We start from the raw sequence: 24,894 nt of genomic DNA, 5'->3' as shown, positions 1-24,894 counted from the left end.
CACTGATAAACACCACCCAACAACGAAACACTCCCTTGTCCTCCTTAGGAAATGACCTAAGCATACTGCTGAGGTTTCTTTTCAGGGACATAACTTTCATCAAACAAATTAATCTATTGGAGTTCCTGGTTCAAAGTGATGGTTCTCAGTGTTTTCTCATACTCTGGGGGCCAGACTGAGCTGTTCACTGTTACAATAAAATAATAGCCACACGCAAACATGCACACATTAATTTTCAGGAATCTTTAAATGAACAGCAAGAGTGTTCTTAATTTTAACCCTTTCTCCAGCACACATGGAGGTGGAGTTCTCACATATGTTGTCATGTGCTCATAGAGAACGAAGCAGATGAACACACAACAACAACCAAAAAGTCAAGTGAAGTTCCCAGAAATGGAATTTCTTGTAAATATTTAACCACCAGTATAAGACACAATCAGTTGTTTCTATTTCATCTGAGGCAGAAAATCTGTATTGCATCATGTTCACAAGGAGTACCAGTGCATTCCCATTTTAGCAGCCATTCCTCAGTGTGAGGAATTCCAACACCACAGCAGGCTCACCTGGGGATAAATGGGTCTGCACAGAGGAGCTCTTGCAGGTGGGCCTCAAACCACATCAGTGCACATACTCCTCTCTCACCTTGGGCGGCTCAGTGCTTAGCACGGCAATACTGCAAAAAGCAATGAATTAAAGAATAAGACCACTTTGAGCAATTATAAAGGAATTTTAAAAAATACACCGAGTAGGGGCGCCTGGGTGGCTCGTTGTTAAGCGTCTGCCTTCAGCTCAGGTCATGATCCCAGGGTCCTGGGATCGAGCCCCGCATCGGGCTCCCTGCTCCACGGGAAGCCTGCTTCTCCCTCTCCCACTCCCCCTGCTTGTGCTCCTGCTCTCGCTATCTCTCTCTGTCAAATAAATAAATAAAGTCTTTTAAAAAAATAAAAAGTAATAATAAACTGAGTATATTATTATTATTAAAATTGTTATGTAAATAAAGGTAGGGGCAAATTATATCATTATTCTAAATAGTGGACTAATCATACTCATCTCTACTAGTCGCTAAATATGTTACAAAGCTGAATTCGTTTAGGGTAACTGAAAACTTTAGATAAATGCTCTTGCTTCCACATGAGAGAAGAGAGAGAAGCAGTTTTCTCTCACTATGAGGTAGTTTAAAGTAGAGCTTCTTGAACTATCTGCAATGGAGGACTAGGGGTTTTTTTAATTTCTAATCACAGACCAATATTTTTGTAAAACAACAAAAACAAAAAATTACTAATGAAATAAAAAGCAAACACACAAAACGCAAGCTGAAGTTCAGATTCACTAAATATAAAATCACTTAAACTGCTGCAAAAGTTTCCAAATGCTTGCTCTTGATCTCTGTATATTTTTGTATGAACAACACATAGGGTACTCTAAAACCTTGCCATCTAAAGTATGGTCCTTGGACCAGCAGCATCGGCATCACCTGGGCACTTGTGAGGACATGGACTCTCATCCTCCACCTAGACTCACTGAATCAGAATCTACATTTTAACATGATCCTGGAGGGATCTGTGTGCACATTCAAGTATGAGAAGCATCGGTCCAAACCATAAAATCAAAAGCAACTGTACAGGCACGTAGACATACACATATAACTTTAAGACCGGAGTGTTTTATGATCAACTCACCACATTTTATATAATAGGTACTTAATAAATTCACCCTTAAGCAAAGTTTAAGCCATTGTCAGCTAGGCCTGGCCTCCCTATCCCCTGGAGCTCAAGATCTGATTCACTTGAATCTCCAGATCCATGGAAGATCAAGTTTCCCTAAGTTATATGATACTTCCCAAGGACTCATGTTCCCATGGTCACCCCTGCCTGTGGATTCCTCTTTCTGCCTGTGCTGGCTCAGTTCACGTTAACTTAGATAGCAAACAACCCCTTTATCATCTTCTATGGAAGTCCATTCACCAAAGCATTTGTTGATTTTGCTACAACTCATAATAAAACAGAGACATATGGAGACTTTGTGAACATGATTAAGAAAACTATATCTAAGCCAATCTAAAAGTTAACACAACGAAACATTCCCACAAAATTTTGAAATGCCCACCACCACTTCCATTATTTAATATTTTGCTGGTAGTGCCTAGCCCATGTAATTAGCAGCGCAAAGAAATTTTAGGCATTAGAATGGGAAATGAGGAAGCAAAGTTATTATTAGTTGAGATGATATGAAAGAATCCCCGGAAAACCCAATATAAACAAAAAATAAGACCAAAGACAATAAGAAAATTCAAAACATTGTAGAACATAAGGTGAACGTAGCCAAGCCAATAGCTTTCATAAATATGCCAACACTAAGTTTGAAGACATAAGGAAAGAAAGGATTTCCCTTCCATTGCAACAACAAAGTTTAAATACCAAGAAATAAGCTCATCAAAAAATATTTAAGATTTGAAGAAACACTTAAAAATGGTATTGAGGGACACAAAAGAAGAACTGAACATTTGGGAGGGTCCTCCATATTCTTGTATAGGATGACTCATTTTTCTAAAGAGTTCTCATCTTCTTAAATTAATATACAAATTTAACATAATCCCAATGAAATTACCATCCAGGTTTTAAAAAAACTTGACCAGCCAACTACAAATTTGATTCAGAAATATAAATACACGAAAGTATCAAGAAAAATTCTGAAAAAGAAGTGTAATGAGAGGTTAGTGATTTGCAAGATGGTCCCAATATGTCAATGAATGTGGTATTGGTGTGTTCTTAGATATGACAATGGCTCAGAGCAAAAAATCCAAAAATAGGTCCAAGAATACATGGGGATTTAATGTCTTAATAACGAAGAGACATCTCAAATCTAAGTATAGGGGTGTCTGGGGGGGATAGTTTATTGGATAAATCATCCTGGGACAATTGAGTAATTGTTTGAAAAATATAGAAGGGGATTGGAGCTGCAACTTATTCCTTACACCAGGATAAATTTCAAATATATTAATGTTTTAAAATAAAAAGTGAAAACTTTTAAAAACTTGAAAAAATATGAAAGAATTTATTTAGAACTTGAAAAGAAAATACTTCTGACTATGCTATTAATACCCAGAAACCGTAAAAGAAAAGGCTGCAAATTAAGTTGCACAAAAATTACTCAAAGCAAAACTCACCATAAGAAAAAACCCAAGAAAAATGATGAAAAGAAAACACATCTAACTTATTGTTATGGACTGAACTCTGTCCTACTCAAAATTCACACGTTGAAGCCTTAACCCCAAATATCATTTTAGGGCTAATAATCTTTAGGGAGGTGATTAAAGTTAAAAGAAATCATACGGAATTAGACAAATACTACATGATTTCACTTACATGTGAAATCTGAAAAACAAAACAAACAAATGAAACTCATAGATACAGACAACAGACTGGTGATTATCGGGGGGGAAGCGGGTTGGGGGTGGGCAAAACGGGTGAAGGAAGCCACCTGTATGATGATGGATGGTAACTAGACTTATTGGGGTAATCACTCTGTAGTGTATGCAAATATCGAACTCAGCAGAAGTTGACATTGCAGTCCTGAGTCTGAAATCTGTAGGACAGGCTGTCAGGGAAACATTTCCTGAGTGCCTACCATATGCTGGACATGAGGCCAGTCTCAGAGTCCATGGAACGGATGGGGCATGGTCCCCACCAACAGCCTCATCAATACCCTAGGGAGCAAGACAGACATACATTCAGACAATTTCATTTATTGTGGCTAATTTATAAAGTTACTGTGGGAATATAAAGAAAATGTATTTAGCCATGGCCTTTACTCTGGAGGAGATGACCTCTGAATGGACTTTTTTTTGACAGAGAGAGACACAGCAAGAGAGGGAACACAAGCAGGGGGAGTGGGAGAGGGAGAAGCAGGCTTCCCGCTGAGCAGGGAGCCCGATGCGGGGCTCGATCCCAGGACCCTGGGATCATGACCTGAGCTGAAGGCAGACGCTTAAAGACTGAGCCACCCAGGCGCCCCTACCGTTTTATTTTTAAATGTACAATTCAGTGGCATTAAGCGCATTTACAGAGTTGGGCAACCATCACCCTGAATTGACCACTAAAGGCTAAGTACGGGTTATTCCAACGTAGCAGACATTGTCACATGCTATAGAAGTCACATTCTCTCCCCACCTCCATTTTTTTTTTTTTTTTTTACACAAATGGTATCATACTTCACACAGTGTTTTCACTCTTGTTCTTCTTTACCTAAAATATCTTGGAGGTTTTCCATATAGTTACATAAAACATTCCTTTTGCTTTTTACTTAACAGTTGTATACTATTCCACTGTCTGGATTAATATAATTTATGTAAGTGGTCTTTCACTGATTACATAAATTTGGATAGTTTCTAATAGTTTCCTATTACAAACAATACTACAATGAGTAATAATACACTTACATCATTTCTCACATCTTTAAGCGTATCTATGGAGTATGAAAGAAAATGGAATTGTGGGGGACCAGAGGAATTGTGGGAAAGAACAGAGAACTGTGGGAAACAAGGGGAATTGTGGGAGAGAACACGGAATTGTAGGAGACAAGAGAAATTTTGGGAGAGAATAGGGAATTATGGGGGACAGGAGGAATTTTGGGAGAGAACAGGGAATTGTGGGGAACTGGACAAATTTTGGGAGAGAACAGAATTGTGGGGGAACAGAGGAACTGTGGGAGAGATTGGAGAATGGTGGGGAACAAGAGGAATTGTGGAAGAGAAGAGAGAATTGTGGGAAACAAGGATAGCTGTGGAAGAGGAGAGAATTGTGGGACAGAATGGGGGAATTATGGGAGAGAATAGAGAATTGTGGGCAACAAGAGGAATTGTGGGAAAGAACAGAACTGTGGGAGATAACAGGGAATTGTGGGGGGAAAGGAGAATTGTGGGAAACAAGGAAAATTGTGGGAGAGAACAGAGACTTGTGGGAAACCAGGGAAATTGTGGGAAAGAATAGAGAATGGTGGGAAACATAGGGAATTGTGGGAGAGAACAGAGACCTGTGGGTGAGCAGAGGAATTGTGGGAGAGAACAGAAAACTATGGGAACAAGGGGAAATACTGAAAGAAAATAGAATTGTGGGGGACCAGAGGAATTGTGGGAAACAAGTGGAATTATGGGGAAACACAGAGAATTGTGGGAGAAAACAGGGAATTATGGGAGGAAAAAGGGAATTGTGTGAGGCAAGGGGAATTATGGGAAAGAATAGACAAAAGAATAGAGAATTGTGGGTGTGACAGGGAATTGTGGGAAAGAACAGAAAATTGCAGGAGAGAACAGAGAATTGTGGCAAACAACAGAGATTTGTGGAAAGTAAGGGGAATTGTGGAAGAGAACAGAATTGTTGGGGACCAGAGGGCTTGTAGGAGAGAATACAGAATGGTAGGAAACAAGGGGAATTGTGGGAGAAAACAGGGAATTGTGGGAAACAATAGGAACTGTGGGAAAGCATGGAGGATTGTGGGAGACAAAGAGAACTGTGGAAAAGAACAGCAAATTGCGGGAAACAAGGGGAACTGTAAAAGAAAACAGAACTGTGGAGGACCAAAGGGATTGTCAGAGAGAAAAAACAGTGGTATGGGAGCAGAGGAATCATGGGAGAGAACAAAATCGGTGGACCACAAGAAATGTGGGAGGGAATAGAGAATGTTGAGAATCAAGGGGACTTGTGGGAGAGAACAGTTAATTGTGGGAGACAAGAGGAATTGTGGGAGAAAAGAGAATTATGGGAGAAAACAAGGAACTGTGGGAAACAATAGGAATTGTGGGACAGCATGGAGACTTGTGGGAGACAAAGGGAATTGTGGGAGAGAACAGAATTGTGGGAGAGCAGAGGAACTGTGGGAGAAAACAGAGACTTATGGGAAACAAGGGGAATTGTGGGAGAGAGCAGAGAACTGTGCGGGAGCAGAGGAATTGTGGGAAAGAACAGGGAATCGTGGGAAACAATGGGAACTGTGGGAAAGCATGGATAATTGTGAAAAACAACAGGAATTGTGGAGAGAAGAGCTAATTGTGGGAGAGAACAAGGAATTGTGCAGGAACAGGAATTGTGGGAGAAAACAGAGAATGGTGGGAAACAAGGGGAATTATGGGAATGAACAGGGAATTGTGGGAAACAATGTGAATTGTGGGAAAGCATGGAGAATTGTGGGAGGCAAAGGGAACTATGGGAGCTATCTGGCAATTGTGGGTAACAAGGGGACTTGTGGGAAAGAACAGGGAATTATGGGGGTTAAGAGGAATTGTGGGAGAGAAGAGAATTATGGGAGAGAACAAGGTGGGAAACAATAGGAATTGTGGGAGACAAAGAGAATTGTGGGAGAGAACAGGGAATTGTGGGTAACAAGGGAGAATGGTGATATAGGACAAGGAATTATGGGAAATAACAGGAATTCTGGGAAATCACGGAGAATTGTGGGAGACAAAGGGGATTGTGGGCGAGAACAGAGAATTATGGGAAATGGGACTTGTGGGAGAGAACAGGGAATTGCGGGTAACAAGGGAGAATGGTGGGAGAGGACAAGGAATTGTGAGAAATAACAGGAATTATGGGAAAACATGGAGAACTGTGGGAGTCAAAGGGGACTATGGGAGAGAATAGGGAAGTGGGGGGGAGCAGAAGTATCATGGGAGAGAACAGAATTGTGGGGGAGCAGAGAAATTGTGGTAGAGAACAGAATTGTGGGAGAGAACAGGGAATTGTAGGAAACAAGGGGAACTGTGGGAAAGCATGGATAATTGTGGGAGACAATGTGGAAAAGAACAGAGACTTGGAAACAAGGGGAATTGTGAAAGACTACACAACTGTGGGGGACCAGAGGGACTGTCAGAACAGACAATGGTATGAGAGCAGAGGAATTGTGGAAGAGAACAAAATTGGGGGACCACAGGAAATGTGGGAGGGAATAGAGAATGTTGGGAAACACGGGGACTTGTGGGAGAGAACAGGGAATTGTGGGGGACAAGAGGAATTATGGGAGAAAAGAGAATTATGGGAGAGAAGAGGGAACTGTGGGAAACAATAGGAATTGTGGGAAAGCATGGAGACTTGTGGGAGACAAAGGGAATTGTGGGAGAGAACGGAATTGTGGGAGAGCAGAGGAATTGTGGGAGAAAACAGACACTTGTGGGAAACAAGGGGAATTGTGGGAGAGAACAAAGAACTGTGGGGGAGAAGAGGAATTGTGGGAGAGAACAGGGAATTATGGGTAGCAAGTGAGAATGGTGGGAGAGGACAAGGAATTGTGGGAAATAACAGGAATCCTGGGAAAGCATGGAGAATTGTGGGAGACAAAGGGAACTGTGGGAGAGAAGGGCTAATTGGAGAGTACAGAGAACTGTGGAAAACAAGGGGACTTTTGGGAGAGAATAGAGAAGTGCAGGGGAGCTAAGGGATTATGGGAGAAAACAATTGTGGGGGAGCAGAGGAATTTTTAGGAAAGAACAGAATTGTGGGAGAGAACAGGGAATTGTGGAGCAGAAGAATTTTAGGAGAGAACAGGATTGTTGGAGAGAACAGAGAATTCTGGGAAACAACAGGAACTGTGGGACAGCATGGAGAATTGTGGGAGACAAAGGGAATTGTGGGAGAGAGCAGAGAATTCTGGGGGAGCAGAGGAATTGTGGGAGAGAACAGAATTATGGGGGAACCAGTGAAATTGTGGGAGAGAAGAGGAATTGTGGGAAAGCATGGAGAATTATGGGAGACATAAGGGAACTGTGGGAAGAGAACAGAGAATTGTGGGGAGCATGGAGACTTATGGGAGACAAAGGGAATTGTGGGAGAAAGCAGAGAATTCTGGGGGAAGAGAGGAATTGTGGGAGAGAACAGAATTATGGGGGACCAGTGGAATTGTGGGAGAGAACAGAGAATTGTGGGAAATCATGGACACTTATGAGAGACAAAGGGAATTGTGGGAGAGAGCAGAGAATTCTGGGGAGCAGCGAAATTGTGGGAGAGAACAGAATTATGGGGGACCAGTGGAATTGTGGGAGAGAACAGGAATTGTAGGAAAGCACGGAGAATTGTGGGAGACAAAAGGAACTGTAGGAGATAAGAGGGAATTGTGGGAAACAAGATGACTTGTGGGAGAGAACAAGGAATTGTGGGGGACCAGAGGAATTGTGGGAGAGGACAGAGAATTGTGAGAAAGCATGGAGACTTATGGGAGACAAAGGGAATTGTGGGAGATAGCACAGAATTGTGGGAAACAAGGGAGCTTGTGAGAGAGAACAAGGAATTGTGGGAGAGCAGAGGAACTGTGGGAGAGAACAGAATTGTGGGGCACCAGAGGGGTTGTGGGAGAATATAGAGAATTGTGGGAAACAAGCAGAATTGTGGGAAAGAACAGAGTAGTGTCGGGGAGCAGAGGAATTGTGGGAGAGAACAGAATGGTGGGGGACCACAGGGAGTGTGGGAGAGAATAGAGAATGGTGGGAAACAAGGGAAATTGTCAGAGAGAACAGGGAATTGTGGGAAACGAGAAATTGTGGAAGAGAACAAAGAATTGTGGGAAACAATAAATTGTGGGAAGGAAAAGAATTGTGGAGAGACTAGGAAATTGTGGGAAAAGGGAAGAATTGTGGGAGACAAGGGGAATTGTGGGAGAGAACAGAGAATTGTAAGAAGAAAAAAGACAACTGTGAGATAAAACAAGAAATGTGGGAGAAAAGAGTATTATGGGAGAAAAGAGAATTGTGAGAGATAATGGTATACTCGATAAGAGAATGAAGAATTGTTAGAAATAAAGGGAATTGTGAGAGAAACAATTGTGGGAGATAAGGGGAAAAATTGTGCGAAAGAAGAGACAATTGAGGGAGTGAATAGAGAATTGTGCTTGAGAGGGATTTGTGGGAGATGTGGAATTGTGGATGACAGAAAATGATGGGAGAGAATAAAGAATTGTTGGAGAGAACAGAGAATTATACTTGAGAGAGGGAATTGTAGGAAAGAACAGGGAATATGGGGCAAAAGGGAATTGTTGAAGTGACAAGGAATTGTGGGAGTCACAGAGAAGTGAGAAAGAGAAGGGAGAATTGTGGCAAGTAGAGAATTGTGGGGAAAACAGAATTGTCGGAGAAAAGAGGAATTCTGAGGAACAAAGAGAATTGTTGGAAAAAATAGGGAATTATAGTAGACAAGTGGAATTCTGGGAAAGAATGGGGAATTCTGGAAAACAACAGGGAATTGTGGGTGTGATAGAAAATTTTGGGAGACACATGGAATTATTAGAGGGAGCAGAGAATTGTGGGTGAGATGGAGAATTGTGGGAGAGAATATCATTGTGGAGAAAAAACAAAAATGCGGAAGACAAGGGGAATTTTGGGAAATAACAGAATAGTTGGAGCAATGTGGAATTGTAGGAGAGAGCAGGAAATCATGAGAAAAATAGAGAATTGTGCTTGAGACAGGAAACTGTGGGAAATCAGTTGCATTTCCATACACTAATAATGAACTATCAGTAAGAGAAAGTAAGAAAATAATCCCATTTATAACTGCATCAAAAAGAATAAAATACCTAGCAATAAATTCAACCAAAATGTTGAAAGACCTGTATATTGAAAACTGTAAGATGTTAATGAAAGACATAGAAGAAGACACAAATAAATGGAAAGACATTCCATACTCGTGGATTGGAAGAATCCATATTGTTGAAAGGTCCATACTACCCAAAGCTCCTTGTCATCAGTCAAAGCTCCTTGACATCAGTCTTGGAGATAATTTTTTTGGATTTCACACCATAAGCAAAGGCAACAAAAGCAAAAATAAACAAGTAAACAAGCAAACATCAACCTATATGGCTTCTGCACAGCAAAGGAAAGCATCAACAAAATACAAAGGCAACATACCAAGTGGGCAAAAATACTTGCAAATCATATATCTGATAAGGCATTAACAGCCAAAATATATAAAGAGCTCATACGACTCAATAGCAAAAAAAAAAAGTCCAATGAGAAACTGGGCAGAGGAACTGAATAGACATTTTCTCAAAGAAGATATACAGATGGCAAACAGGTACACAAAAAGGTGCTGAACAGGGCCGCCTGGGCGGCTCGGTCAGTTGAGCATCCAACTCTTGGTTTCAACTCAGGTCATGATCTCAGGGTCCTAGGATCCAGCCCTGTATCAGGCTCTGCGCTCAGCAGGAAGTCTGCTCAAGGACACTTTCCCTCTCCCCCTGCCCCTCCCCTCCGCTCATGTGCACTTGCACACACACACTCTCTCTCTCTCTCTCATCAATCAATAAATCTTTTTTAAAAAGGTGCTGAACATCACTAATCACCAGGGAAATGCAAATCAACCCAACTGAGATTTCACTTCACATCTGTTAGAATGATTACTCTCAAAAAGACAAGAAATAACAAGTTGGATATGGAGAAAAGGGAACCCTTGTGAACTGTTGGTTTGAATGTAAATTGATGTAGCCACTATGGAAAAACTATGGAGGTTCCTCAAAAAATTAAAAATAGAAGTTCTATTTTATGATCCAGCAATTCCACTGGATACTTATCCAAAGGAAATGACTAACTCAGAAAGATACATGCACCCCTATGTTCACTGCAGCATTATTTAAAATAGCTAAAACATAGAAGTAAACTAAGTGTCCACTGATGGACAAATGGATAAAAAAATGTGATACACACACACAATTTAATATTATTCAGCCATATAAAAGAAGGCAATCCTGCCATTTGTGACATGGATAGACCTTGAGGCCATTTTGCTAAGTGAAATAAGTCAGAGAAAGACAAACACTGTATGATCTCACTTATAGGTGGAATCTAAAAACAAACAAACAAACAAAAAAACAACAATTAAAAAACCAAACTCACAGATAGAACATATTGGTGGTTGCCAGAGGCTGGAGGTGGGGATGGGGTGAAATGGATGGAAGTGGTCAAAAGGTACAAACTTCCAGTTGTAAAATAAATTAAGTCCAGGGGATATAATGTACAGCATGGTGACAACTGTTAACAATACTGTCTTACACATTTGAAGTTGTTAAGACAGCAGATCTTAAAAGTTCTCATCAGAAGAAAAAAAACTGTATAACTGTGCAGCGATGGATGTTAACTAGACTTATTGGGGGTGATCGTTTCACAATATTTACATATATCTCATCATTATGTTGTACACTTAAAGCTAATCTAAAATTATATGCCAATCATATCTCAATTTAAAAAATATTTTTAAAACCCTACCACAAAAATTGTGCGAAAGACAGGGAGTTATGGAAGAAACAGACAATCATGGGAAACAACAGAGAACTGTGTGAGACAGGGAATTGTGGGAGATCATAAAAAATTGTGGGAGACATGGGGAATTCTGGGAAAGGACAGAGAATTGTTGGAAAGGGAATTGTGGGACAAACTGGGGAATTGTAAAGGGAGGAATATTATGAGAGAGCAAAGAATTGTGAAAGAGAGTGGAGAATTGGGGAGAGATGGGGAATTATAAAAGAAACAGGGAATTATGGGGGGGAAAAGGAGAATCATGCAGAAGACATGGAATTGTGGGAGCTCTAAGAAGTACAAAAGCAGCACTTTGTAAACATAAGCAACTGTAGGTTTGGAAAGGAGACTTATTTTACAAGAACCAGTCATAAATTCAGTTTGTAATTACAAAAGCCCTTCAATTTTTCTTCTCTGCTAAACCCTTGTGGCTGACAGCAGGAGTTCATATCACATTACCACAGATTGGCAAACCCACATGCACTGCCTTGTACAGGCAGACGTACACACATACACAATACACACATATACTCTCACACACACACTTGTACACGTACACATGCACACACAAATACAACATACATACAAATATATATGCACACATATCTTGGAAATTTCAAACATGATAACAGAAATAAACTAATAAAATGTTTGGGAAATTTTTTAAATCTTATAAAAAATAAAACAAGATGAAAAAGTGATAGAATAATACATAAGAAAATTAGAGAATCAGTCTAGGAATCCAACATATGAGGAATAGAGGTTCCTTAAAAGAGACAAGGAAGAAAGAGGGAGTGGAGCAAGTTATCAAGAAAATTAATAATACAAGAAAATATCCCCAATGTGAAGGTTATGGGTTTCCAGAATGACTGGTCCCATCAGGTACCAAGCCAATGAAAGCAAAGAGGTCTATATCAGCACACATCTTTTCAGGCCACTAAAAGAAAGAGAAGTTAAAAATATTGTTGAGCGAAAAAAAGAAATGACACTTGACTTTTCAACATCAACAATGGAAACTAAAAGACAATGAAGCAACTGCTTAATAATTCTGAGAGAAATGTTTCTAAACCTAGGATTATATATCCAAACTACCAATCACATGGGAGGGTATACCACAGATAGTTTCTGGTTTTCAAGACCTCAAAAACGGATGTGCTCCCAAAACAATGCAAAGAAGAATACAGGGTATCCAAGAACCAGAGATCCAACACAGGATAGGAAAAGGTTGAAAGGAAGTGCCAAGAAGATGACTAGCAGAAATCACTTCCAAACATTTTAGAATTGGGCAGTGGCAGAGGTGAGGTGCTTATCTGTGAGAGAGGGCTCAAGGGAAAAAAGGGAAACATATACATTAGTTGACATATTTAAATGCATTGGGAGGAGATTTACAATGCAGACAGGAAGCTTAGGGATAACCTAAAAATCTAGACAAAGGGGGAAAAGGCAAGTATTAAATTCTATTGAAAAAGTTGTACGAGAAAAAAAATCATGTTTGGTCATAACAAACAGTCACAATAATCTAAATACTAAACTGTGATGTATCCAAAACCATGTAACTATTGGCACAGGGGAGGGACACATGTGTTTGTGTTAGCACGTTGTTTGGCACATGGAAGGAAAAGTAGAAGAAAGAGGTAAAGAGCAGTTAGTCTTTGCCTGGGGAGAGTGGGAATTGAGGTTGAAAGTGTCCCCCCCAGTCTCCCTACCCACCTATAGCTCTCCTTTAATGCCCTGTTTGGTAGCTCCTTCTTTATAAAGCATCCTTGTTACTTCTTTCCTTCCTATCCACTTTCGGCACGTGACCCTTGAAACACTCACTTCTTCCCTTTTGTCTCCAATGGTCTGCAAATACATGTACTGAGATGTAACAATATGGTTATCTGTTTGCTTGCCTGTCTCTCCAATTACCAGAGGTTTTGGGCCTTCTTGTGCCATACACCCCTGTGGATTGTGGTGAAGTCTGTAAGTATCTTCTCAGAATAATATTTTTACGAACATAAAACAAAATACAAGAAATCACTAAAGAAATCAATTATATTAAAAAGAAGTTATCCACATATTTTAGAAAAACAGATTTTGATCATTAAAGGTCAGGTTCCCCAGGAAATATACACTGATATAACATAGATTTTAAAATGCTGTCTTGATCCAGTTTGGTCAGTTCCCTTTTTTGAGCAGCTAGGTCCACATTCGCCAACCACCTCCCTTGCTGGGCTCTCATTCTCTGAGCCACTATCCGCGGTACACCTGCTCCAGAGCCTGCCTCACCTGTTCCTTCCCCCTGACCCCCCTGGCTCACGAAGGACTCCAGCGCTTCTGCATGTGGCACCCCACCGTGTGATTATAACCCCCCTCTTGGGATCTGTGAGTATAATAAACTGTTCATTCAATGGTAGCTGTTTCCTGATCTGATCAACTTCACCAAATCTAAATAATAATCAACAATTAAACTTATTAAAATGGCTGAGACTCCAAGCAGTGTGCATTGGAGTGCTCTCATGAACAGCAATGAGAGAGCGACGGGAGGTCTGGGCAAAGGGAGAAGTTGAACTGTGATGCAGTCACAGTGGAAGCCTCAGCCACTGACACTGGGATGGCCCTTCTGAGGTGACCTCCTGGAGGTGAGAGCCTGGGGTTTATGTACCCTTGCAGAGGCCACTTGGAGGCAGCAGCCTGCCCCCAGGGAGGGGATGTGATTTTGCCTGAGGCAGTTCTCTTTGGCAGAGGGCAATTCCTGGAGAGAGACTCAGCCCAGGGTGTCAGCAGCTAACAGCCCCCAGCACCCTGGAGATGGCCGGCCGGGCCCTGAAGGGCCACCTGGGCATGCTTCACAGTCCATCACAGTGATACAGAAAGGCATATGCTTCTTAGTAACACTTTTAAGTAACAGGATAAAATTATCTTAATTTCAAAGTAGTGATGAATAGTATTTTAAGACAGAAACAACCATCATTTGTGACAATTTCTGTGGTTTCTATTAGTGCCACATACTGCTGACACTACTAGGATTTGTTGCCTGCATTCCTGGTGGAAAAAATACTAAATTTCTGTTAGAGGTAAGTGAAAATACAGACCTTCAAGTCCACACACCCAGCTAAGAAGGCCTTGGGAGCCGGAACCTTGATTTGTTCATTTTGGGATCTCCAGAGTCGGCCGCAGTTCTGGACACCCGCTGATGTTTTTGAGTCATTACTATAATTAAAACTGATGAGATACAATTTAAGAGATAGGAACTTTAAAACTAACACCTGTAAAGCAACCCTTCTGCGTTTTAAAGGAGCTATAGTACAGAGCCTCGTTCTATGGAAGTCTCTGGCTCAGCCTAAACTCTCCCTGCCCGCGCTGGCTTGGAGGGGCGGGGCCGGGGGAACCGGCGCTCGCACTTATAGGTCGAGGCGGGAGGGGGCGGGCCCGCTTCTTCGTGCTCGACGGAAGCCCTACCTCTTCAGCCCGCGCCCCGCCTCCTGCGCTCCCGGAAGTCCCGCCTTCGGAAAAGGAAGTAGCGGTGCGCTAGGGCGCCCGCGGTGACCGCGACGATAGCGGTGACCGAAGGAGGAGAAGGCGGCCGCGGGTTGGCGGTTAGAGGCGGGGCCGGCTCCTCGGAGCGGCTTGGGACAGGAGTCAGGTGCGGAGTAGCAGGCTGGCTGAGGCCGGTGGGTTTTGGGGTCCCGGGACTGGAGCAGGTGGGCCGCGGAGGGGCCGTATGAAGACGACTTTGGCCGCGTTCCCCTCTCGGAGGTCCTTTCCTTCCCTCCTTCCTTCCTCGAATCCCTTTTCTGCGCTGTACCCTGCCCTGATTCCCAATCCTTTTCTAAGCCCGGGTGTGAGGGTTTAGTCTGGACTCCCCTCTGGGTCACCACGTTTAGGGCTCCCTGTTACCCAGACCTACACTCCCTCTCCGTGACGTAGTTTCTCAGGGACCCCCTTCACCTCACCCCCAAAATCCGCACATCTTAGAAACGTGCCCCTAAAGGGTGGCGTGCTGTACATTTCACACTAGTATTTCCCAAAGGGGTTAATACATTAAAGCTATCCCTCGAAGTGGATACCCTGCCCTGTAGATTTACATCAGAATGACAAGGAGGAAGAACAAGGGTTGGGCAGATTAAGAAGACCAAGGGAGTGGTCGGAGTCCAGGCATAGGCATTAATCTGTCTTTTTGCTTTGGCACGTTTGAGTTTAGAATTGTTTGCATTCAGCAAGGCGGTTCCAACCATGGGTTTGTCTGCATCTACCCCTGCTGTTGCTGTTCAGACCTCAGATGCTTCAGATCATCAGACAGCATCCCCGCCTTCAGGATGTCCCATTCATGAAGGGAAAATGAAAGGTAATTGACCCTTTGTCTAGAAAATAAAAACAAAAGAGAGTTCTCAGAAGGATTTTGAGGAAGAGGCAGCATAACACGCTAGTGGGGCAAAGTGAGTTCTGTCCTTATGGTGCTACTTACAAGGTATGTGACTGTAGACAAGTTACTTTTCTAAGTCGCAACCTGTCATCTGAAAGATGAGGATATAATATTTCACAGGGCTATTGTGACAATTAAGATAGTGCATGAGAGTGGAGTGATGGCTCCATACATTAGCCCTTACCCCTCAAAGTTTGCAGTTAGCGTTTCTCAACCTGGGTGGCCACCCCCATTCCTCCTCCGGGGGGGTAACATTTGGCAATGTCTGGAAACATTTTTGTTGGTCAAAACTGAGAGGAGGTGTTGCATCCAGTGAGTAGAAGCCAGGAGTTCTGGTAAACATCCTGCAGTGCACAGTACACCTGTGCAACAAAAAATCTCCTGGCCCCAAATGTCAAGAGTGCTAAGGTTGAGAAACCTTGGTCTAGACCGGTCTTTATCTGTCAAGGCAACTTTACATCTGTTGCATTATTCATCTTTGTAAAAGTAAGTCATCGCTTATGGCCTTGCTGTTCTTTCCTTGGGTGCAGAGGTGAGAATGGATGGTCTACATTTGCTTTAGATTGTTTATATAAAAGTATGACCTGAAAAACACTTCCTTGCATTGTACTCTTTGATTCCCTTGGTCATTCAGCAAGAATTTACTCACTGCCCAGTCTGTGCCAAGCACTGGTGGGTTTTGTTTTTTCACTGAGAGAAGAGCAACGTATAGAACAAAAATCCTTTGCCTGATGGAGTATACATTCTCATCCTCGTAGTCCTGTGTGGTAGGTTTTCTCCCTATTTTTTATTCAGGAAACTTAAAAGCCATACAGCTAATAAGTGGCAAAGCCAGCAAAAACTCTGTGACCTTGGACAAGGACAGACCCAGTGCTCTTCCAGGGTTTCTCTGTATGGGAAGAATGGAGACAGTTGGACAGAGCTGATGTGTTCCTACTCTGAGTGTCCCCAGGTAGATCATAGAGCCCTGAATATGGTTTGATTTCATTTACTGTGTATCCAGAAGAGTCGTCAGTCAGATTTGTTTGCATAAGTAAAGAATGTGGATATTTGTAGGCAACTAAAGGGGCTCCTGGTTATATGGGAAATATAACAGTATTTTCTGACACCCAGCTGGGATCAGTGACCCAGGAGAGATTGGCACTCTGAATGGGAGCGGAAAGGTGGTAGAGCAAGTCTCCCTTCACCCCTCAAGTGGACAGTAAAGGGTCCTAGGGAATGAGAGTCTGCAAGGAGAAACGGGGGAAAGGAAGTGAAAGGAAACTTGTCTTTGGTGTGTCGGGCATCCAGCATATTCTTGGTGTTACTGCTGCTCCCTAACACAAGGGTCCCTTACTTGGGCAGCTGTCTTCCTGGGCCATGGCTCTCCCCGTGCCTGCCCCCTCTCTGCAGTGTAAGACCAGCTTCTCAATCTCCACACTTGCTTCCAGTAGCACCCTGGACTCTTGGACATCAGCTGCCCCTTCTGCTGCTGCTCTTGTAGGTTCAGACCTTCCCTCTTAAGTGGCATCTGGATCCTATGTGGACTATGGAACATTTTTTTTAATATGTGCCTTTTCTTGCTAAATGCTTGCTATCAACTGATGGGGAATAGAACCCCATCAAGGGGTAGTTTTCTGTGCCTTGTTTCTGTCCTGGAGCAAAGCACAAGCAGAGGGGCATTCAGACTTTTCTCCAGGAGCCTTTTTGAAGGCTCCTCTGCTCATTTCCATCTTCTGTCTCCAGTACCTGAGAGAAGGCGTCAGTAAGCCTGGCATCCTGTGTCCTGATCAGGGCTGGGCCTTGTCTGGAATCTGAATTGAAAGTCAGGGAGACCCGGTAAAACATGGCTGGGCCTCTGCTTAGGTTCCTCTGCGACAGCTCGCTGCTGGGAACCCACGCAGGTACCTACTAGCCCATCTCTAAAACCATGGAATGCACAATACATTCTTTTGCAGATGTTGAGATTTTGTTTATTTTTGCTGGGGGCATGACACAGTAAGGGAATGGGTACCCATTTCTCTTTCAAGGGGAAAGTAAATTTGTAGAACCTTCTCCTGGTGTATAGGATATTACAATGTTAGCTAGCCTAGCCCTTGGCAGCTTGGAACCATAGAAACCTGGCTTTGCCTTTGATGGTGATCACTGGTCAGAAATACAGCTCTTTTGGGCCGGGATTGAGAGAGCCAGATGTCCTGCCTTTGTGGTGACACTTTTTTACTTGATTTATTTCAGGCTGTCCCGTGAGCACAGAGCCATCTAACCCAACTTGTGAGAACAAAATGAACTCTGTGCCCGCCCACCAAGATCGTGCGTATGAGTACGTGGAATGTCCTGTTACGGGCGCTGTGGCTGAGAATAAGGAGAACCTAGATCCTTCTAATCTGGTAATTCACACCCGGCCCCTCTTCCTGGAACATTTTCTGCCGAGATGCTTTCATGAACTCCCAAGACAGACTGCTGACTGCTAGGATTAATTCTCCTTTCCTTTTAAAATAAAAAAGTCTGATATTCCATAGACATTGAAAATCCTGAATACATCGCTAATTGTAGTTTCAGAGAGTGCCTGATAAAGGGAACACTGATCTTGAAGTGCCAGAGTAGGCTGACTGGAAAGAAGCCACACCAAAGGAATATTTCCTTTAGAGATAGTGGAAGGCGGGAAATCCCATTAGGAGTGCAGCTGGAATTGGTAAAGGTATTTCTGGTCTTGGGAAACCTCATAGGCATGATGCCTGATTAGGGCTCTGTTTTCCAGCACAGCCGGGTACCAGCCTGTGTGAGTCGCTGGTGTGGCACAGCATCATGTGGCGGCCACCAGTGGGATGCCACTGAGAAAGCAAGGACAAGACAAGCATGGCCTCACCACATTTTGTGATAGTGTAGGAAATGGAGGTTTCCTGTTTGAAATCACATTTTAATGCAGAGACGGACAGACTCAGATCTGTACTCTGGAAGGCCAGAATAGGCTTCTTAGAAGGCCAGGGTTATCAGAAGTATTTAGAAACACTGGCTAACATTTGAAGGACTTAGAAATATTTAGTCTGGAAGCGAAGGGGTGTGTGTGGGCTGTGTGTGTGTGTGTGTATATGTGTATGTTATATAACATAACATTTATAACAGTACCATGAACTGGGTGGTTTGTAAACAGCAGACGTTTCTTTCTCAAAGTTCCAGAGGCTGAGAAGTCCTATTGGAAGGTGCTGGCAGATTCAGTAAATTTGAGGGACACAAACATTCAGCCTCAACACTCAGTAATGACCCTGCCAAGCTATAAGGAGACTGGTGTGTTGAGGAAGAAGGTGGACAAGATCAGGGCAGCACCGTTGACGTTTGAGGCCGGACAGTTCCTTGCAGTAGGGCACTGTCCTGTGCTTTGTAGGGTATTAGCAGCATCCCTGGTCTTCACCTGCCAAATGCCAGGAGCACCCTCTTCTCAGTCACAACAACCTAACGTGTCTCCAGATATTTCTAAAAGTGCCCCCATAAGACTACTGGTCTAGATAATCTTTAATAGCCTAGTGGGTCAGAACATGGGCCTTTTGGAACCCCACAGACCTAGACTCTTACCCATGGGATTGTTACCTGTAGCAAGAATATTAATAACAGCCAGCATTTCTTCTGGTGACATCTGTAGCCCTTGTGCTAAGCACCATACACCCTCCAGTAACCCTCGTCCGCATCTTTAGAGCTGAAGCCACCGAGAACGGGCGAGCACGCAGTTTGCCCCACATCACTCAGCTAGGAAGCAGCAGGTCCCAAACTGAATCCCAGCTCCCTCTGACATGTGTCCTTCAGCCCCCTGTGGTGACGGTGCAGGTAAAATGCTCGGTGTGGTGCCTGGCATACCCGGTTCTCCCGCTGCCGTCATTCTGGCCGGGGGGGCCATATCGTGACTTAGTGATAAATGTGCATCTGCTAGAAGATCCTTCATACTTGCAACACAGAAGAAGTTCTAGGCCAGGGGTTCTCAACCAGGTGTGATTTTGCCCCTGGGAGGGCACTGGTTGTCACAACTTGGGAGGAGGGGTACTGTTGGGTAGAGACCAGGGAGGTTGCTAAAAATCCTACAGTGCTCAGAACAGACCCCCATCACCGAAAGTCGCCCAGCCCCAAATGGCAGCAGTGCCTGGGGTGAGGACGCTGGTCCAGGGAAGGCGTTTGCACAACACTGTTGCTGCCCCTTGTGTGTGCGAGCAAGGAGTCTTGTGGTGTCGCTACTCTATAATGTATTCAGTCCGGAGACTGAAAGCATCGGCAAGATCCTAAAAGTAAAGAATATTTTTTTTAAAGATTTTATTTATTTGACAGAGAGAGACACAGCAAGAGAGGGAACACAAGCAGGGGGAGTGGGAGAGGGAGAAGCAGGCTTCCCGCCGAGCGGGGAGCCCGATGCGGGGCTCGATCCCAGGACCCTGGGACCATGACCCGAGCCAAAGGCAGATGCCTAATGACTGAGCCACCCAGGTGCCCCAAGAATATTTTAAAAGAAAGTGGTGGTGTACCTATATTTTATGAGATTTTTCCTCAGAAGAGTGAACAGTCATTTTTGAAAAGCTTGTCATAGAAAGGTTTTTAGAAACGTCTACAGTCGTGATATTAGTTTTTACTTCTTAATCCTTGGGGAGAAAGAGACAGAGAATGTTAACCGCAGTGTGTATTTACCATTTGTGAGAACTTCAACAAGAAGGAAAAACTTTGGAACTCTGACTCTTCAAAACAGCCAAATTATCTGGGAGAGCTGAACTTCTGCCGTCACTGGCATAATAGGGAACCTCTACCTTGTGTGTGATGCATTGCTTTCCAGAAAGTCATTATTATTGTTTGTTTCTACTTTATGTCCTGTTTCCAACATTTAAAAAAATCCGCTTAATTTACTTAGATGCCACCACCTAATCAGATGCCAGCCCCCGATCAGCCGTTTGCACTGTCTACTGTGAGAGAGGAGTCATCCATTCCGAGAGCAGATTCGGAGAAAAAGTGGGTTTATCCTTCCGAGCAGATGTTTTGGAATGCAATGTTACGGAAAGGGTGAGTGAGCATATTACTGAGAGTATAAATTTGCTCATCAAATTCATTTAAGAATTAAATGTTAAAGAGGTTTTCATCCCCATACAGTAAGTTTTTGTAAGCTAATCAGTATATAACATTCAACTGATTTTTCAGACTTAAAAGAATTTAAATGCAAGGCCAGTGTATTAGTCGGGATTCTCCAGAGAAACGGAACTAACAGGATGTGTTTTTATACATAGAAAGAGATTTATTATAAGGAATTGACTCACGTGATTATGGAAGCTGAGAAGTCCCATGGTCTGCAGGCTGGAGACCCAGGAAGAACTGATGTTTTCACTCCAGTCCAAAGGCAGGAAAAAACCAGTGTCCCAGTTCAAAGGCAATCAGGCAGGAAGACTTCCCTCTTATTTGCAGGAGGCTCATTCCTCTTGTTTTATTTAGACCTTCAGCTGATAAGATGAGGCCCACCCACGTTAGGGAGAGCACTCTGTTTTACCCATTTAAATGTTATTCTCATCCAAAACACTCTCACAGACACACCCAGAATAGCGTTTGCCCAAATATCTGCCCCCCCCATGGCCTAGTCAAGTTGACACATAAGGTTAATGCATCATCGCCATTAGTAGTTTTTAAAAATACTATTATGTAAAATACTTAAACAAAGTTGGGGAGTCATTAATCAGTGGTACTGACTGAAAAAGTGTCACCTTATGGTCCTTTGATATGTGTGTAAGTGGTTCTTGGTCACTAGGTGAAATGGATATGTGGATTGATTGCACAGAATCCTCAGTAAGGTTTATCGTGTTTTAGCGGACGTTCTTTCCTAGGTGGAAGTGGAAGGATGATGATATTAGTCAGAGAGACATGTATAATATCATCAGGATTCACAATCAGAACAACGAGCAAGCCTGGAAGGAGATTTTGAAGTGGGAAGCCCTTCATGCTGCGTAAGTATGTCTGAGATCATTAACAGCCATCCTTCCAGCATCTTTCTTATTATCCCTGCTTTCTAGAGTTTGAACCTTTTATTCCAACAGCGTGTTATCTAATACAACATTTTTGGTGGCGGGCCTGCGTCAGTGACTAGTGTGTGATAGACCGCTCCCACGCAGCTGTGTGAAGTGGCAGGCATTTTGTTAGGCTTATGGAGTCGGTGGGTCCCAAGTGCGGAGAGGACGGAGCAGGGATGGCTCGTCTCTGCTCCCAGCGAACAGAGCCTCGGCCAGGTTCTGAGCAGGGATGGCTTGACAGCCGTGGGCTGGAACTCTCTGAAGGCTGGACCGTTGACTCGTCTGGTGATTGATGCCGCCTGTCAGCCAGGACACCTCCCCGCAGCCTCGCATTGTGGCTGCTGTGATGGCTGGGTTCCCAGAGCTAGAATTCCAGAAAGCTCCAGGGAAGTTGCATCTCCCTTGCTGACCTGGCCTCAGCCGTCCCACAAGTCTGCCCAGGTTCAAGGGGAGGGGCCGTAGACGCCACCTCTCAGTGGGAGGAATGCCGCTTTCCATTGAAGGCACAGCATGTGGGATGGGAGATGGTACAATGCTCTCTGCCCCAAAGCTGATGAGAAAAGCGGTTCTGTTCCCTTAGCATTGAATCCCCATTAGGACTAAACACTGAGGGTTGTCTTAGCACGTGGGCCTTTTTCTCGGAGAGAATAGGTGACTGCAGTCGAGTGTGTTGGCAGTGATGGACCATCAGTCAGTTCGAGCAGTGGTCCTCATACTTGAGCTGCGTCGGCATTGCCTACGGGTTTACTAAAACAGAGTGCTGGGCCCCCACCCCCAGGGTTTCTGAATCAGTAGATCTGGGGTGAGGCCCAGACTTGGCATTTCCAGAACAACACAGATGCTACTGGTTTGAGGAGTCCACTTTGAGAAGGGTAGGGGTGGGGAATGTCAGCACAAAAAGCCAGATTGTATCATCACGGGCAGATTACATTTGAAATTCATGATAGGATCGCCTGGGGTGGCTCAGTCGGTTAAGCGTCTGCCTTCGGCTCAGGTCATGATCCTGGAGTCCCAGGATCAAGCCCCACATCGGGCTCCCTGCTCAGCAGGGAGTCTGCTTCTCCCTCTCCCTCTGCTCCTCTCCCTGCAGGGAGTCTACTCCTCCCCCTGCTTCTATGCTCCCTCGCTCTCAAATAAATAAAGTCTTAAAAAAAAATAAAAATAAATTCATGATAAAATTAACTTCTTGGCTAAAGTCCACTGAATGATTTTGTTAAGATGTTCTTTTTTTTTTTTAGTATTTGGACTCTGAGGTTCATTAGTAGCACTCCCTGGGTGTCCTGGGCGGGCACCAGGCCTGGGAGGGGTCCGTGTGAGGAGGGAATGGCGCAGCAACCAGGATTCCCTTCTCGGTAACCCGAGGCCAGCAGGACTCAGCTCTGTCCCCCTCCCAGCTCGCTAGTGAAGTGAGCCGCAAGTGTCTGAACGTGTGCTGGAGCGAAAGCCACCTGCTAACTACGTGTAGTGGGACGTTGGAGCAGAGAGAAGACACACAAGGAGATTCCACTTTGTTGGTTTCAGCCCCCCTTCTAGTCATTTTCCAGGGTCCCTCAAAATTAGCTCGGCCTTTTAAAGACACCTGCTACAGCCTCCAGGGGAAAGCTTGCCTGGGTTGAGTATACTTCTTCGCCAGTGACCCTCTTGAGAAGAGCTGCTAGTGAATAGTCGATAAAGCAGGAAGTAAGGCCGAGGGGCCTCACGTGGGGCTCGGTCACACGGGGGCTTGTTCTCTCCCTCCCACATCGTTAGGCTCAGCAAGGCTGAAGCCCCTCCTAACAGCGACAGCAGCTAACAAAATAGGGGGCCTCCCGTATTTACTTACCTAAGGAACTGGTCCAGCACTAATTTCATTTGTTCTTAGGGATTCTTCCAGCATTTTTCTTCAAAAAGGCTTGTTCATTGGTTTCAAATGAAAGAAGAGTGGAGGATTTTCTTTTATTTGTTTAAAAAAAAAAAACCCTGCCGCAGGGTGTGAAAGTCGAGTGGAATGCCCAATAGTTAACATTTCTTTTTTTTTTCCCCCTGAGAATATACCTGTATCCCCCCCAGCAAGTGGAGCGTCCCCTTCCTGACTCCTGGCAAGACTGCGGTATTCGGAATGTAGTGGAGGTGGTGCAGCGTCCTTGAGCCAGAAATACAGAGCAATATTTTTACCAAATAGGGATATTTCTTTGAATTGTTTTGAAAGTTCTCTCACTTCATAAACGTGAAATTATGTAAAATGCATACAGAAAAATGTGTGTTGTTGAGAAACTGCAACATCACGTTTCTCAACGGAAGGAAAATATTTTAATAGGCTTTTCTTATTTGGAAATTTCTAGGGAGTGTCCTTGTGGTCCATCATTGATCCGGTTCGGAGGTAAAGCGAAAGAGTATTCACCAAGGGCAAGAATTCGTTCCTGGATGGGGTGAGTGGCAGTGCAGAAATGTATGTTCCTCAGGTCAGCGTCCACTTTCCCTTGGCACCCAAGCCAAGCACTCAGTGCCATCTTCCAAAATGTTATCAGTATTCAGCTGGAGATTTCTCCCTCTCCCTCAAGTTGGCCTGTTGGTGGGCAGACGTTTTCGGGTTTCGTGTGTTGTTCGCTGTCTGATTATCGTAGCCCTGAGTTGAGTTGTCTTCTGTGTTTTCGGAACTGTCCTCTTCCTCCTCCCGTGGTCTCTCTGCATCTGGGCACTTAGCGTCCCCCTCTTTTCTTCCAGCCTAGACCGACTCTTAGGTCGCCCTTGGAGCTCTGCAGCATCTCAGCCGACCTCCCTGGCCTGGTCTCTTTCCTGTTGACCATGTTGCCTTGCGGGCAAATGAGCCGTCGTCTGACCTGGGCTCATCACGGCTCTGCGGCACCGTCTTCAGCACAGTAGACGGGTTCTTCGAGCCTCGCCTCCCGGTTAGATCTTCGACCCCGAGAGCAGGCGTTTTCATGCTCGCAAACATGTTTTCGTTTCAGGTACGAGTTGCCTTTCGACAGGCACGACTGGATCATCAACCGTTGTGGGACGGAAGTCAGGTACGTCATCGACTACTACGACGGCGGGGAGGTCAACCAGGACTACCAGTTCACCATCCTGGACGTCCGGCCCGCCTTGGATTCGCTCTCGGCGGTGTGGGACAGAATGAAGGTCGCGTGGTGGCGCTGGACTTCCTAACTGCTGCTTTGTTAGAGATGGGAAAATAGAAACTATTTTTTTTCCAAGCAATACATTAAACTATTTTCCCCAAA

At 44.0% G+C, this 24,894-nt stretch overlaps 2 protein-coding genes across 5 annotated transcripts in view; one reads left to right on the top strand and one right to left on the bottom strand.

Moving 5' to 3' along the window:
* The window catches only part of MID1 (midline 1), a 587,779-nt gene extending 573,054 nt beyond the window's left edge, over nucleotides 1-14,725 (bottom strand). For both annotated transcript variants that reach the window (XM_078064878.1, XM_078064879.1), the window contains exon 1: nucleotides 14,341-14,725. The gene's annotated coding sequence lies outside the window, so the exon portion shown is untranslated. The remainder of the gene's footprint in view (nucleotides 1-14,340) is intronic.
* Nucleotides 14,726-14,746: 21 nt separating this feature from the next.
* HCCS (holocytochrome c synthase) lies at nucleotides 14,747-24,894 on the top strand. 3 transcript variants are annotated; one of them, XM_078064885.1, is made up of 7 exons: nucleotides 14,747-14,891; nucleotides 15,450-15,593; nucleotides 17,886-18,037; nucleotides 20,533-20,681; nucleotides 21,491-21,610; nucleotides 23,995-24,081; nucleotides 24,377-24,713. In XM_078064885.1, exons 2-7 carry the CDS (start codon nucleotides 15,482-15,484, stop codon nucleotides 24,453-24,455), a joined length of 699 nt encoding a protein of 232 aa, XP_077921011.1. In that variant the 5' UTR covers nucleotides 14,747-14,891; nucleotides 15,450-15,481; the 3' UTR covers nucleotides 24,456-24,713. The 3 variants fall into 3 exon arrangements, with proteins under 3 accessions (XP_077921011.1, XP_077921009.1, XP_077921010.1); XM_078064883.1 differs by having other exon boundaries at nucleotides 14,748-14,891; nucleotides 24,622-24,894; XM_078064884.1 differs by having other exon boundaries at nucleotides 14,782-14,919; nucleotides 24,622-24,894.

Source organism: Halichoerus grypus, chromosome X, assembly GCF_964656455.1.
Source record: "Halichoerus grypus chromosome X, mHalGry1.hap1.1, whole genome shotgun sequence".
NCBI classification, from domain to species: Eukaryota; Metazoa; Chordata; class Mammalia; order Carnivora; family Phocidae; genus Halichoerus; species Halichoerus grypus.
This window is presented reverse-complemented; position numbering and strand designations above follow the sequence as displayed.